Source organism: Anopheles stephensi, chromosome X (assembly GCF_013141755.1).
Source record: "Anopheles stephensi strain Indian chromosome X, UCI_ANSTEP_V1.0, whole genome shotgun sequence".
NCBI lineage: Eukaryota > Metazoa > Arthropoda > Insecta > Diptera > Culicidae > Anopheles > Anopheles stephensi.
The window spans coordinates 4,633,244-4,647,961 of record NC_050201.1 but is presented as its reverse complement, the minus strand read 5'-3'; the positions used below and the strand labels follow the sequence as shown (position 1 = coordinate 4,647,961).

The window sequence follows — 14,718 nt, the reverse complement described above, 5'->3', positions numbered from 1 at the left end:
ATCTTTCCGAAAGTTCCGAAAATGAATCGCATGCAATAATCTTCCCGTTTCCGGGCTATCGTGTGCGGCGTAACGTGTTGCAATTTTCGGTGTAGCTCGTTGTCGGAAGCCATTTATAAATCCATGCCTCCGGGGTGTCTCGGTTTGGTTGGCGTGGAAAGGGAGCGAACGGATTGAAGGAGCGGCGTCGACGTGATGGTGGATAAAATTTGTTGATGGGAAAAAGTTGTACCGCGTGGCATCGGATGTAATCACTCACAGCCGCTCACACCTCGGCACGTCACCCATCTGTCAACCGTGCGTGCTGGGTTGATGGTGTTGCTGCGCAATTTATTATCCTGGTTGCGGGCTAGCGGCAACGCTCCACTCTGCCTCTACTGTCTCTAATCTAAAGGTACTGGGGACGTACCAGGTAGTTCACCGTGGCCGGACAGTTAGCTTAGACCAACGACGCGATTTTTTTCTTCTTAGTGAGCGTTGTGCGTCGTGCGTTAATAAGTGCGTTTGACGATTGAGCGACCTTCCCACACTCGCCTACACCGGCAGGACCAATTTCATTTCGCCCTGCATTCGAGCGAAGAATGAAACCATATTGCTCCCCGGTGAATTTTTGTTCCTCAATTTCCTTGGAGAAATGCAGGTAGGCACAGGGTTGATTGTGCCTTTCACGGGATGTACTACATACTGCGAATCTTCTTTTCCATCGCAAGTTGAAGCCTTTCGTAACGTTTCCTCTGCTTCTGGTGTCTGCGCTTCTTGGAGCAATCGAAGAGCGAACAAGCGATCCAATAAAATAGCTCAAACTGATGTTGGACGTAGGCAGGCAGGAGCTAGCTGTCGCGATCAATATCAATGTACGCTAGTTTAGGAAACGGAAATCCAGTTCTCTGCACATCGTACATCGTGCAGTAAGTGACACTAAAAATGGAAGACAGTTGGCGCAGTTTCGTTGTTTTTTTCTTTCTTGGGACCTCTCCGATTGAAGCGCACCGGGTTCACAGGACTTTGTGACAGCACGGTTCTGCGCTTGATCATGCTTTTAAAACAATCTTTGATTTGATGTTTTGGACTTCGAGTGCGATAGTATTTTTGCTGGAGACAGACAAAATGGCTGAGATATCATAAAACAATGTTAGGATTTTGCAGGCTAATGAAGTTGGTGACATCCAATATCTCGATATATCTTAGTATTCATGATAACATCAGCGATTTTCGCATGAACGTTGATTTGGACATCGCCAAGCTTTGAAACTTCAACTTCATCTGCACTTCACGAATATCCTCAAGTTTGACTATATTCTGAGCAGCACTTAGTCGAAGAACAAGATTTGTTACCATGAGCAGATTCTTCTAACGTGTCACCTTTAGGACCTTGTTAGCTCTTTAAACTTAGATCAAATAGTTCTTAGCTTGAGAGTGTCACTATTGATACAACTTCACCAAGATATTCAAGATGTAGTAACATTGCTAGCCAGAGCAAGAGAAAACCAGTACCAGAACCATTATTTCAACCAAGTAACACAAGCTTGTTAACAAAGCTGCTTAATAGGCTGATGAGCATGGGGATGTTTTGTCTAGCGAACTGCGTACCATCAACGGTGCGCTCTTAAGCAGCTTCGTAAACAGCATCAAACCGATCAAACCGATGCTGATGTTTCTGTTCTTTCCGACGTGTAGCAAGCAACGAGTTTAGTAGTAGAAGTAGCAGTGCGTCAGCAGGCATCTTACCAGCAGGAGTGGTGTCCAGTTTGGGCGATGGGCAGAGAGATATATCGCTGGAGGACATCGTAGCCTCGTCGCCTCCGGTTGCCTCATCAGCTCAGCCGAACCAATAACAACTATAGCAGCAGCAGCAACAGCAAGCAGCCAACAGCCAGCCAGCAGTGTAGTATAGTGCAGCATCAACCTTCGAACCCGCGATGCATCGTTTGCGCAACACCTTCACCAGATCCCGGACGCCTACGGGCGCGGAGATGAAAACCCAGAGCAGTCTTGAGGTCCCGAAGCAGGTGAGTCGAGCAGCGGTTGCGTAACCATTGGCACGTTCATGTTGTTACGCCATACACTCCACAGGTACGGTCAGCATCGTTCGACGAAATACAGCTAGAGGCGCAGCGCTCCCACCAGCAGCGTTCGCTGTCGGCCGCGGCCGCCCCATCAGTAGACGAAGCGTCCGGTGTGTCGTCGGGTGTGGGGAGTCTGTTGCTACAGGTCCCGCAGACAACGCCCGGTCAGCGGTCGCGCAGCTTCGATCTGGCCGGTTCGGCTTCCGACGAGGGTAGTGCAGTTGCGGCCGCCTTTCTTGATGTGCCGAAACGGTTCCAGCGTCGAAAGTCTAGCTCGAAGACACCTCCACCCTGCATACACTGTCTGTATCTGGAGGAGTACCGTCGGTTGATCGGTGTGGAGCAGCGGCTCTACTACGACAGTGAAGAGTATCAGGCGTACGTCGACTACACGTCTAGCTCGTGCTCGGAAGAGGACGACGACGACGACGAGGAGGAGGATGAGCACGAGAATGCTGAAGGGGCCAGTAAGAAGGAGGATGAAGCGGTGCCGGGGGTTAGTGGTGTGCGGGTGGGGCAGGTGGAAGGGACCGGGAGCGTGAACCGAGTGGCGGCGGACAGGCTCGCGGGTCCCAGTGGCAGTGGTGTTGCTGTTGCTGGTGGCAGCGAGGCTAGCCGAGGCAACTTCAGCGAAGGTTACTACGACGATGACTACGACTACGACGATGACGATGATGACGATGAGGACGATTACGGTTACGAGGCGGAGGACAATAACGAGGGCAACAACAGCGAAAACGAGTCGGAGCGAAGTCGCCGAGGGCAGGAACAGAAGAAGGAACCGATCACGTTCGGGCTCGAAACGCCTGCCTATGACTACGCTACGCTCTTCCAGCGCGTATCACCACGCAGAAGACCCCGGGTCGATGGTGAGGGTGCTGATGGGTCCGTCGCGTTACTGTCACCTCCTCCCGTTGCATCGCCCTGCCGCATCACGTTGACACTGTCGCCCACGAAACCGGACGACGAGGACGACGAACAGTGCATAGACTATAGTCACGGTACCAGCGGCAGCACGTTGGAAGCAACAGGTCTCGGCGAGATCGCCCTGATGCTGCCCGATGAGGAGCTTCCCGTTGGAGCTGGCGTGATACTCGAACCCGAACCACGACCACCAACAGTGTCGGCGTCGGCAGCGACCGAATGCCAACCGAGCGAAGCGAGCGGTGATACAGTGGACCCGGTACCGAGCCGTACTCGTCGGCGATCCATCTCACGCCAGGAAGCGATAATCGTCGAACCAACGGGCAGCTCGCTGGAGAACGTTTCCAACGCGTCCGACAGCCGACCGGTACCGGACATACTGACCGGTGCGGATGACCAAGACAATCAGCCACCCCAACCACGGCCTCCACAGCGCGGCCGTGCCGCCTCGATGGGCCCTATCATACCGACGTCGTCACCACCGCCACTTCCACCGTACACCGCCACCGTCAGACTACCGCGACAGCAGCTCGAGTCGGTCGGTATACCGCTCGAGTCACCGCCCCCGTCCGCCACCATCTCCATCGCACCGTCGCAGCCCGGTGACTTCGTGCGTGACATCTATCTGCAGGTGCCGGACCTGAAGCGCGACCGGGCCGCCTCGGTCGATTCCTGCTTCACCAAGGTGACGGGCGCAAAGACGGAAGAGCTGCAACCACCACCGGACGGTGCCTGTCTCAATCTGCTGGCCGTCCCGAGCAGTGGAGCCGTCCGGTCACGGTCCGTCGACATAGTGCTGCCCACGGAGCAACAGGCACGCTACAAAGCGCTGGCCCTGGCCGGACCTTCCGGCAGTGCGAACAGTGCGGGTCCATCCGGTGCCGGCGTTGCAACCGGCGGCCATCTTGCACCGAGCGTTAGAGGGTAAACAGCTACTACACACAGAGCCTTACAAATGTTTGCTTTCGTTTTACCGATTCTTTCGAGGTTTTTGGTTGTTGTTTCAGTTGTTCTCTTCTGTTCTTCCAGACTCTCGTCGCACACTCTTAGCCACCTGCTGAGGGTCCTTTACTGTCGGTGGCTGTGAGTAGATAATTGATTTAAACAAAATGGCCGCTTACTGACTTTGAGGGGAGAGAGAGAGAAGGAGAGAGAGAGAGGGAGAGAGAGAGAGAGAGACACGAATGGGGAATAATGTTTTTCTTTGTCTTAGCTAACTGGTTTGGAAAATTTATTTTGTTTTATTAGACAAAAGCGTTTCAACGCTCAGGAAACTGCTCAGCAAACGCAATCTGCTTGCTGCGGTATTGTTTTCCCTTCGAGAAACAAAACAAAAAAAAGAAAAACACACCCATATATTATTCCCGAGTCTTGCTCGTTGGCGTGCCTGGGTTACACGCGGAAGTTTTTCCCCCTACTGTTTACCGAGACCGAGTCCGGAATCTCGGTAGCCCTGGGTCTCGGCTTCCGCTTCCGGTTTGTCGACCGGTTTGGCAAACCGTTGTACCCTGCTGGTTTTGATTCCCCGTATCCTGACTCTCCTCATCTCCCTCACTCTTCCTCCTCTTCCCCCTACCCCCTTCCTTCCTTCCTTCCATCCATACCCCTCATGCTCATTAGCCGTTAATTGGGCACGGATTACGGTGTACTTTGCCGCGGAACACCCCATTAGCGCGGAACACCAGCACCAAGGTTTTTTTTTTCCCCAACAAATCAACCAACGACTTTCCCTATATGTTTCCCTCTCCACTCCCCCTTTTTTTTTCTTACCACTCTCCACCCCCCCCCCCCCCTCCCTTCCTTCCAACTCCCTTCCTGGCGAATGTAGCGCCGTTCGAATCACACCAGGGCACACGCATGTGGCCGCTGGTGCGCGTTGTAAATACTAATATTCTTCGCACTTGCCTTCTTCCCTGGGAAATTTTTCCTTGACTCCAGCCACCGGTACGGGGTTTATTTTCGCAAGAATTCACGAGCCCTTTGTTTCGGGAGATGGGGGAGGGGTGAGGTTTCTGCTCCAGCCATACGCAACCAAAAAACGGCACGAAAAAAAGAATGTTGGTAAAAGTTAAGAATTGTTTGGCGTGAAGCGGCGTGCCTGTCCGTTCGTCGGGTTCTCCCCAGCTACGAAACGTCATTAGAACACAAAGAACAAACACAATCGTGATCAAACCATGTGACAAAGCGTAAAAGACTGTGTGTGCGCGTGTGTGCCTGGGTGGGTGTATGTGTGTGAGAGCGAAAGGAGATAAATCGTGCGTGCGTGTGTGAGAGAGTGTGCGAGAGTTATGAAATATTCACACCACATTCAGTTTTTTTTATTATTATTATCGTTGTGCTTGCGTTTTTTTCTGCCTGTTTTTGTTTTTTTTTTGCAGTAACGATTGAATTTAATATTTTTATTGTTCTTTCTTCCCTTCCCGTTCACCGCGCTCCGTCTCCGTTTCCATCGCCCGTCGAATAGGTAAGTGTATAAATGGCGTATATTGGCTGCAGGCCGCGGCGTCGGTAGGATCCATACAATGTGCCGCTTCTTTGTCCCTTGAAAACAGAAACATTCTTCGTAAGTATGGGAAGAGCGTCGGCGGGTTTTGCTAACGCGCTCACGAAGGTAGGTGCGTTACGCGATTGATTTGTCGTTGAACGTTTGAGCACGGCGCAGAAAGTTCTTCAAAACGATGCATTACTTATAAGACACAATCATATTTATTGTAACAAGGTTAGGACGGTGTTCAAAAACCTTCATCAGACTCAAACGCTTGCTGCTGGCCTTTGCAGAGCCTTGGGATTTTCGTACTAGCGAGATGAACACTTTGACAGCTGGATGGTAACGTTTAGTAACGCTTTGATTTTGAGCTCTTATCACTTGACAATAGAACCCTAGAATTTGGCTACTATTTTTTAATCTTTTATGTATAGAGGCGCGGTTCAAATCCCATCCAGATCGCCTCCCCGTACGTAGGGCGGACTACTTTACTACGGGTAAAATGAAGTCACAGAAAGCCAGACATGTGGCAGGCCGAGACATCTCAAGGTTGTAGTGCCAAGGAAGAAGTTCTAGAGGCTTTGGATCTTTGAGACCTCATTCGCCTGTTTAAGAAATCTGCTACAATTAACAGACTTCATAATTCGACACGTTCAATGTAACGCATTGTATCGAGTTGACTTTGAACTCTCCTCACTCGGGGTTTTTCTTTTGGCTCTACATCCCCAAGAAGTCTTAGCCTGTAAAATTATAGCTTCGATTTTGAGTTATATTCAATTGAAGCTTGAAGTTTTATAGAGCCTTGCGGGTCTGGTACAAGCATGTGTGGAACTTTGACAGCTCGATTGTAATGCTTTATAAGGCTTTCTATTTTGAGATATTTTTCCTCGAGCTTCCTCTTCTGCTCTTTCCGCTCTGTAGTTAAGTTATTCTCACATGAGGTTTAAGGTTTTTTTTCGATTCTTTGGCTTCACTTGATTGTAACGCCTAGTAACTCTTGGATGTTGTGCCATCCTTGGTCAATGTTCAGGGATTTATAAAGCCCTAGATTGTCGGTACGAGTAAAATTAAAAGCTTAATAGCACAGCACCGCTTTGATGTTGAGCCTTTCTAACTCGAAATTTGCGGTCAAATAGCCAAAAGTTTCATTTCGATTGATTGTGTACGCTCATTGGAAATGCTTCAGTTTCGTTGAAGTAGAAGGTCCAACCATCTTTCGTGTGCGGACGGTCCCTGGGAAACCCCAAACAGCTTGATATGCCTATTTGGCTGTAGAAGCAATTTAAAAATTCTCAAAGCATACATTTCGGGGCATTACCACGGTCAGGTGTATCCTACCTACGCTCCTTGGGCAAAGAAACTGTGACAATCTCTTGTTACGCCGGAACTACCTGCAGGGAGAGGTGGAATACAAAGCAACCAAACAAAAATGGCTTCGGTAAAATGCTCGTTTCGAATTTTATGATTCCGAGAGCAGAACCGAGGCAAGTCTTGTGCTGAGAATGACATTCATTACGACGTTTATGATGTTGGCGATGATTTTGCAAGGCTGCGGACCCGGGAACACATCCCGTCAACAGTGTCCCGTTCCTAGCTACGGTGTTTGGTGAGGTCGACAGAGAGAGAGTGAGAGAGAGAGAGAGTCGAAGTAATAGGAAGTAATAGCACACGGCACAAAGAGAAAGCAACACACACACACACACACACAAGTGGCGACACACATTCATCAAACAATCACGACAGTGGGCAAACATTTGCATTTAATTTGACGTAGGCTCGCCGGTAGAAACGTTCGATTTTTGCGAGTTGGTGTGCGTTTTTGTTTTATCTGTTTGTTCCATCCTTTGGCCTGGCCTGCCCACACTACGCGCTCGAGGCGGATGACAAATAGCGATAGACAACGCATTCACCTACTGAAGCGCTACTGCTAACCTCATCGAGTCCTTCGTGTTGCTTTGAACGAACGAGCGATTAGAGCGAAAAGCGAAAGCGATCGGTGTCTCTCTCTCTCTCTCTCACTTGTGTGCTACGTTAGGCGGCGAGTAGCGTTGGTCCTGATGTGACTAGTCGTTGACATTAGGAGCGAATAATGACATTACACAGCTTTTTCGGTGTTGATTGCCGACCGTCAAACCAGCCGCTGAACTACACTGATACGGATTACGGGCATCGCCAATGTGTGTCATGATGGTGCTTGCTGTCAGCTGGCCTACGACGACGACGACTGATGTGTCTCGATTCGTTTTCTCCCCTTTAACCCGTCCTCTGTCATCCGCTCGTCCCATCCGAATTCTAATACGCGGTTCGTGGTAAAGCGACTGCTAATGAATGCTCTGGTACTACTAGCGCCTGAAAATATGCAAATTGCACCCATCATCCTGCAGTTACAGGCATACAGGCAGTGTATCCGCTGCATCCCCTGGCATCGGCCAGCATCAGCAATCGGCCAGCAATGATAGATATTAGTGTGCCGACACACGTCGTCCGCTGATGCAATCGATGACTGGTGACATTGACTTTGGAGAGTTTGGACGCAGTGTCCAACATTCTGTTTCCCGTTCGTGTGCTGACAATAGTACGGGCACCACGAAATCCCCCAATTCTCCACCATCAGCGTTCGCCAGAGACCTGCGGAATCTTTCTGATGTTCGGGGAATCAAATTCCTCCTCGTGGTGAAAATTCACCAGAATGCACTTTTGCCCAGATATTCGTTCCCCTCAGTTATTCAGTCTTCAGGATTTCAGGATTCAGGATTTATTCTTGGAGAGCTTAGACAGACCGAGAGACAGCGAGTGTGTGTTTTTCCCTCGTTTTGCCAATAGTTGCCGTAGAAAAAACTGTAGCGTCCTCATCCAACACGAATGGGCGATCCCTCGAATTCAAACGTTCCATAATCCATTGATGTTCGTACTGATGCGTAAAAAATCTTATTGGGTTTCGTTTGCAAATGCGATTCTCTAGAGGGTGGAATAATCAAACTATTTGTAGAATTGAATCGTTCCCCGCGTGTTTTTTTTTTTGTCGTTGGAAATATACATCAGGATTATCTTTCGCTTTGGTCTTTAGTGTTATACTCTCTGTGTGGATGAGCTTATCTGGATGGTTTGCTGCTATTTTCCCCCCAGGCAGGGCAGCTTCTAGGTACAAAACCCGGGATCGAGGAAAAACTCAAGCTAATTGTGTTGTTGAGTGATTGGAAATTAGGTCCAATATGTTTCAACTACCACTACTGGAGCGGTGGAAGTGCTGAATGGCTGACGATGGAACTAGTTACGGAGGGTCCTACCAATGCTTCCGGTTGAAAAGAATAAAAAAACTGGATAAAAAAGTCCGATCCCTACAAAGTTGAAAAGCGTGTTTTTTGGTCACAACTTAACTGTTTTTTGTCTGTTTTAATTTCTGACAGAAGGTTTTATCTTGTTTGGGACATGTTTTCCGAGTATTGTGAGACTAGCAGTGAAGACTCTGTTGTTCTGCGTTGGTTTCCATTTTGTTTGGCCATTCGGTTTAGAAGGATAGTAACCGAAAACCTGGACATTGGATATGAGGCAATTCACGCACGCACGATGGAAGTAGCGTAATGATGCGACACACCAGACGCTTCTGGTGATGGGCGCTGTGAGCTGTCATTTAAGTTGACGCGCGTTACCGTGATACGCGTGGCAGTGACGTGGCGACACGTCACACATTAAAGCGATCAGATTCGAGTTGATGGACCTCTGGAGCTTGCCAGTGTCTGATGGTTGCAGATGTACCTCACAATTTCGACTATTTGAAGTGTTTGGGTGGAGCAACTCTTTCGAATATCTTGCTGGTAGTTATCACACTTGACTAGAGGGCGTAGGGCATAAGATCCTTGAAGAGGTGAAGGCGCACATTGAAGTTAGCTAATACAAGTTGGTGGACCTCTAGATCGTGCCAGCGAAATAAGACAATTTGATGTCTTTAGGCGGGATATTGAGGATATCTTCCTGGTAGTTATCACACTAGATTAGAGGGCGTAGGATATAGGATCCTTGGAGAGGTTTGGGCACTCATCAAAGCTATCCGATCCGCGTTGGTGGACCTCTAGAGAGTGTCAGAGCCAGATGGATGCAGATGCGCCTCACAATTTCGACTGTTGGACGCATTCGGGTGAATATCTTCCTGGTAGTCGTCACACTAGATTAGAGGGCGTAGGACATAAGATCCTTGGAAAGGGTTATATTTTCCCCTATGAAAACCACCAATAAAGCGATGTGACAAATGTGACCGACACAAACGATCCGACTGTCGTTGTTGCTTTTAAACGTTTCGCCCTACGCGTTAGCTACGTGATGGATGGCCGGAAAACCCTTTACCTTAAACGAATCTAAAGGTAACCGGAGTGAAGGTGAAACTCGACATTTTTTGGCGCAGCAAATATCTAACCGGTAGCCCCGGATACGTGCTACTGATTCGGCTTTTCGGGACGGTACGCACGTACGTCACGGAATGTATGTGTGTGTGTTTTTTTTCTGGTGTAACATCAGGACCATTCGGGTATACGGCGATTGCAATTAACAATTCATCAGGCTTGAATTAAAAATGTGTGTCCTCCCGCGTATCTTCCCGCGTCCCTTCACACACACACACGCGCGCCCACGGATGTTACCTGTGCGTGCTTATGTTGGACTGTTGGGTGGGAGTTGGGTCTTCAGCAGCAAAGAAAAAGACAGGCTCCTTCACAATGGTTTTGCGCGGAAAACAAAAAAATCCTGGAGCGAAGGAAATCCAGCTAGAGATATGTTTACCGGCACAGTGACTTTTGCAGAGCGGTGAGCGTTGGTGTCTGCTAGTTGCGCTTTAATTAGCGAACACTCCTATTACTTAGACGCCGGTCTGTGTCGGAGCAAACCGGGGCTGGTGGGTGGAAAGCGAACTTTGCTGGGCGCCAGCGTATGGGTGTGGTGGTGCAGGCTGCTGGCGGGAAGCTTCAAACGCTAGCGAGCAAGGAAGCGAAAGACGTTGGCATGCAGAGCCGTTCAAGTGCGCTCGTATTCTTAATTGCGTTCGTTGTTCCCACCATCCAAGCGTCGTGTACCACGTGCTCCGGCGAAGATAAGAAGCGTTGTAGAGACACACATACTCACACACATGTGAAGATGGATGGAAGGGTCGGTTCCTTTACCATGATGCTACTGGGACAGCGTATGGTAAAAAGGGTACTTTGCCTCCATTACAAACGCAAAACAACGTCTTTGAGCCTGGGTTGAGTGTCACAAGAAAGGGGTCCAAGAAGTTCAGCATTATAGTATGAAGAGGACGCTTTAGCGGATGTGTACAAGAGAGGGAAAGAGATAGCGAGAGAAAGAAGAAAATAAACATCAAATTGTCAATCGAAATCAATTGGGACCGGTCGGATGCCCAGTTTTTCGCCCGTCGTTTAAAGTCTCCCAAGCGCTCGGAGAACCTCTGTGTGGGACGAACTACCGTCGCCAAACAAAAAAAGAAGGGATTCAGGCGCGTGTCAGGACGCATATTAAAGCAACCAGCAACTACCGGGCGGCCAACTGTCGAGAGGCTGCCCTCACTAATCATGAAACATTCTCACGTACGCGAACCGGACGAAAACGGGACATCTTTTGTGCTGAAGGTTCCCGAAGGGTTTCGAAATCCCCAAACGCGTCTAATGGGCTGGGTTCGGTACCATTCGTCAGGGCCTACTTTTCGGAACGTGCTTTTAACGTGGTGCCGTGTACGAGGCTGCTACCTAGTGCCCGTAAAGTGTTTGTTGCATCACAATAAGACACCTCGGTGTTGCCTTTGTGTTGCCGAACCGGGTGGCCCTGGTAACGGCGATACCTTTTTGTTTGCGCTTACGTTTACATCAAAACACTATAGGTGATTGGTACCGCTTTGGATAGATTAGAGAGAGAGATTGAGAACTCGCCAGGTTTGTTAAAGGTACCAAATGTCAACTCCTTATGAACCATCCTGGTTAATATTGCCAGCCAAGGTAGATCTTCCTATAAGCAGCTCCCGGTTTGTAGAGCCATCAAACGAATTGGCTGTTGTTGGTATCAAGATCACCTCAGACCTCTAGAACTTTTCCTCAGTAGCTAGCCCAGAGTACCCTCGGTTAAGAGGTAAACAAAAAAATCTAGCATACCTGTAGAAGACCAGGCCCTAAGTGATGGGATTTTGTTGAGTTGCATCCACAGCTCCGAACTCTTTTACCAGCTATTGATGGCATCGGCTTAGTCAAGCTCGTGATTTGCGTTAGAAAACCATCCGAACCATCAGAAGGCCTTAGTTGACATCCAGAACCGTTGGAGTAGCTCAAATTCGTCCGGAGCGCTCTATGCAATTCGAAGTTATTGGAGCACTCAGAATCTTAAAAGCCTTTTGCAACTGTTGCAGCCAACAGTCACGCCAATATTAGTTGCTAGGATATCACTCAAACTGTGATGTGTGAAGTTGGATATTCTGATGACTTTGCCAGCTATAAAGGTGCCGGCGATTTCAGTACTGTTGGCTTCAAAAGACTCTTCTGGTTCTAGATGGTAGACTGCGACTTCTTTCTTCTTCTTCCATAGCACTACAAGCTTAAAAGGTCTCGGCCTGCCATTTCTGGCTTTCTGTGACTTCATTTTACCCGTAGCAAATGAGTCAGCCCTGCATTTGAACCCCGGTCCTGTCGTGTGAAGATCTTCAGCCATCGGAGCACCCCGACTGTGATTAGTGACTGCCTAGTTCCGATACTCGTAAAGCGATTTACAAGGAGTTCCAGGATTGGTTCCGAATTCATCCTTCTTTGGGTGGTATGACAGTACACGTCGTTACACCGAGAAGTGGATGATATCTGTAACAGCCGACAAATAGACTCAGATACTCTGCACGATCTTTAACGATCAAGTATTTCTACTAGATCATTAGGCATCCTTAAGATCTAGTAAAGCCCTCCCTAAATACTATTAAATTTGTTCTATTCCTGGGGCTACTCCGTAATGGATGAATACACGCCCTCCAGCTGACCTGACCCTGTACTCGACACCACGCGCGAGGAAGATATTAGAATGCGGGCCACAATCATTACACCACACAGCTGCCACAGCTGTCAAAACAAGTACCTTTGGTTTGCTAACAACCATCCTCTCCGACAGCCGGCACTGATGTCATGCAGTGGCATCCTACTATTTAACAGCAAAAAGCACAACACACACCTTTGGATGCTCTTATCTAAACCGTTTGCTCATAGTCTGCTCACAGGCTGGTCAGCGATAAAAGGTGCTTCGGTCTGTGCGCCTATTATAGCACTTCCACGGCGTTATTTGTATCGTATGCAGCACGCGCGTTGGTGTGCCCGGTTGTGTTAGCGCTTGTTTGGTCGTATGACATCAATTACCTGTGCCATAACCGTCACCGGAGCGAGAGAGGGAGAGAGAGAGCGACTTGCTCGCTGGCAGTAACGCAACAGTAGAAGCACACCCACAGACATTCAAATAACAAAACAACAACAAAAACCCAACCGATCGTAAAAGATCATTGAACGAGAGAACGCTCACTGACGTTGCGCGTGTCGCATCGCTTGTCGCACTGCTGCGGTGTCTCAAATTGTCAGTACGATCTCCATCGTTGGCGTGGCATGTATCTGCACTACGTTTGTTTTGGGGCGCGTGCAAGTGTGCGTGTGTGTGTGTGTTCTTTTCTCATCTCGCACAGACTCCACCAGGCCTCGCGCACGTCATTCGACGATCGGCGTTTCGACCTCCTCGACCGTACAGAAACGTGCGTGCGATTGTTTGTCCTCTGCTAGAAGAAGCGTGTTGGATATTGTTTGTTTGTTTGTTTGCGTTCCACTTGCTGCCTGTGGACTAATAACGCATCCATAGTTGATGCAATGCAGAGTGAAAGGAGAAAAGAGTGTGCGGTTTTAGTGAAGTGATTGTGTTGTGTCGCAATGTGGATGTGTTGTGAGTTAGGGGCTTTGCTTCGTTGGTTTAAGCTGCGGAGTGCGTGCTTCGAATGGGTTTTGGTGATTCATGGTGATTTGTAGTTGCGCTTGGCTAGGGTTGATCGACACCTCTTCTTCTTCTTTGATCTAACGATCTCTTAGGTCATGACTGCTATATCTGGCTTACTAGACTTAATGGTACCACGTAGTTGGATAGGCAGTTCTCACTATGGGGGAACGGCTCTCATAAGATTTGAGCTCCGGTCATGCCGAGCTGATCGAGACATCCAAACAATGAGTCACTCGTGTTTTTGGTCCGTGAGGGATCTACTGCGTGAGATCAAATTGTGTAGGTAGAGATGAGCTGTCTAGGTCTCATCAGTCTCCAACAACTTCAAAATCGTAGTGATCAATCCATTGAAGTTGAGAAGCTCTTGTACTAGCTCTGAGCTCCGCAACTTCAAGAGGGCTTCTCTTCTAGGCTTAAGGACCTGGTACTAGGTGATGTCAGTTATCTAATGACTTCTTGAAGTTCTTGATATCACGTCGTTGGTAGGTTATTCCTCACTACGCGGGAGCTATTCTCAAGAAGGCTTCTTCTTCTCGTTTGACATAACGACCTCTTAAATCCCGGTCCTGCTGATTGAAGAGTGGCGTCGAAGTTGTCTCACCACGAGGTCGCCCCCAAGCCTAGTCTCAAGAAGACTAGGACTGCCATTTCTAGTTTCCTTATCTGATTTTTTCTGATACTTTATAGTTTCTGAACAGTTCAAAGTTACCAACATGTCTTTGGAGACAGTTGCTCTCCAACCAATGCTCTCCAAAACCAACCATCAACAATCGCTCCCCGGGCATGTCATTGGGTAAGCGCCTGGTGGTTGAGTCAATGGTATGGACCATATGGAAAGTAGTTGCTTCGCAGTCTGCTTCGGGTTGGTGGTTCTATACGGATTTTTTGTTTTGTTTTCGTCAGCAGAATAGCTAGATAAGATAAGCGGCACGCATCCGTGCCGCGTGAATACGTTCTGTTTGCCTTCGGATGACTATTCCAGCTTTGGATTGGCACGAGCTGGTAAACCCGCTCTTACCCCCAACTCGTTTCTCCCGTCTGTGGTTGGGATCTCTCTGGCCACAGGTAGCCTGAACTCCGGCCAGGCGAAAGTAGATACAGTTTTTAAAGTAAATAAATAATGCACATCCAACAACCATCAAACAGATTTCGGTTATGGAACGGTCTGGCAAATGGCTGAAGGTCGCCAACGCGCATAAACAGCAGATGGCTGTCATCTTGGTCCAATGTACCTTACACTTCGAACTAGGCTCTAAC

General features: G+C 48.7%; 1 protein-coding gene and 1 long non-coding RNA gene across 4 annotated transcripts in view; one reads left to right on the top strand and one right to left on the bottom strand.

Annotated features, from left to right (window-relative positions):
• The window catches only part of LOC118505477 (eye-specific diacylglycerol kinase), a 102,228-nt gene that overhangs the window by 50,164 nt on the left and 37,346 nt on the right, over positions 1–14,718 (top strand). For all 3 annotated transcript variants that reach the window (XR_004905428.1, XM_036041294.1, XM_036041303.1), the window contains exons 2-4: positions 1,678–2,009; positions 2,074–3,914; positions 4,020–4,073. Coding sequence is in view for 2 of the 3 variants with exons in the window: in XM_036041294.1 (XP_035897187.1) it covers positions 1,920–2,009; positions 2,074–3,914; positions 4,020–4,073 (1,985 nt within the window). In the remaining variant the exon portion in view is untranslated. The remainder of the gene's footprint in view (positions 1–1,677; positions 2,010–2,073; positions 3,915–4,019; positions 4,074–14,718) is intronic.
• Positions 5,355–13,012, bottom strand: LOC118505569. The gene is made up of 2 exons (XR_004905437.1): positions 12,843–13,012; positions 5,355–5,531 (listed from the first exon to the last, which is right to left on the bottom strand). It is a non-coding gene; the product is annotated as an uncharacterized LOC118505569 (long non-coding RNA).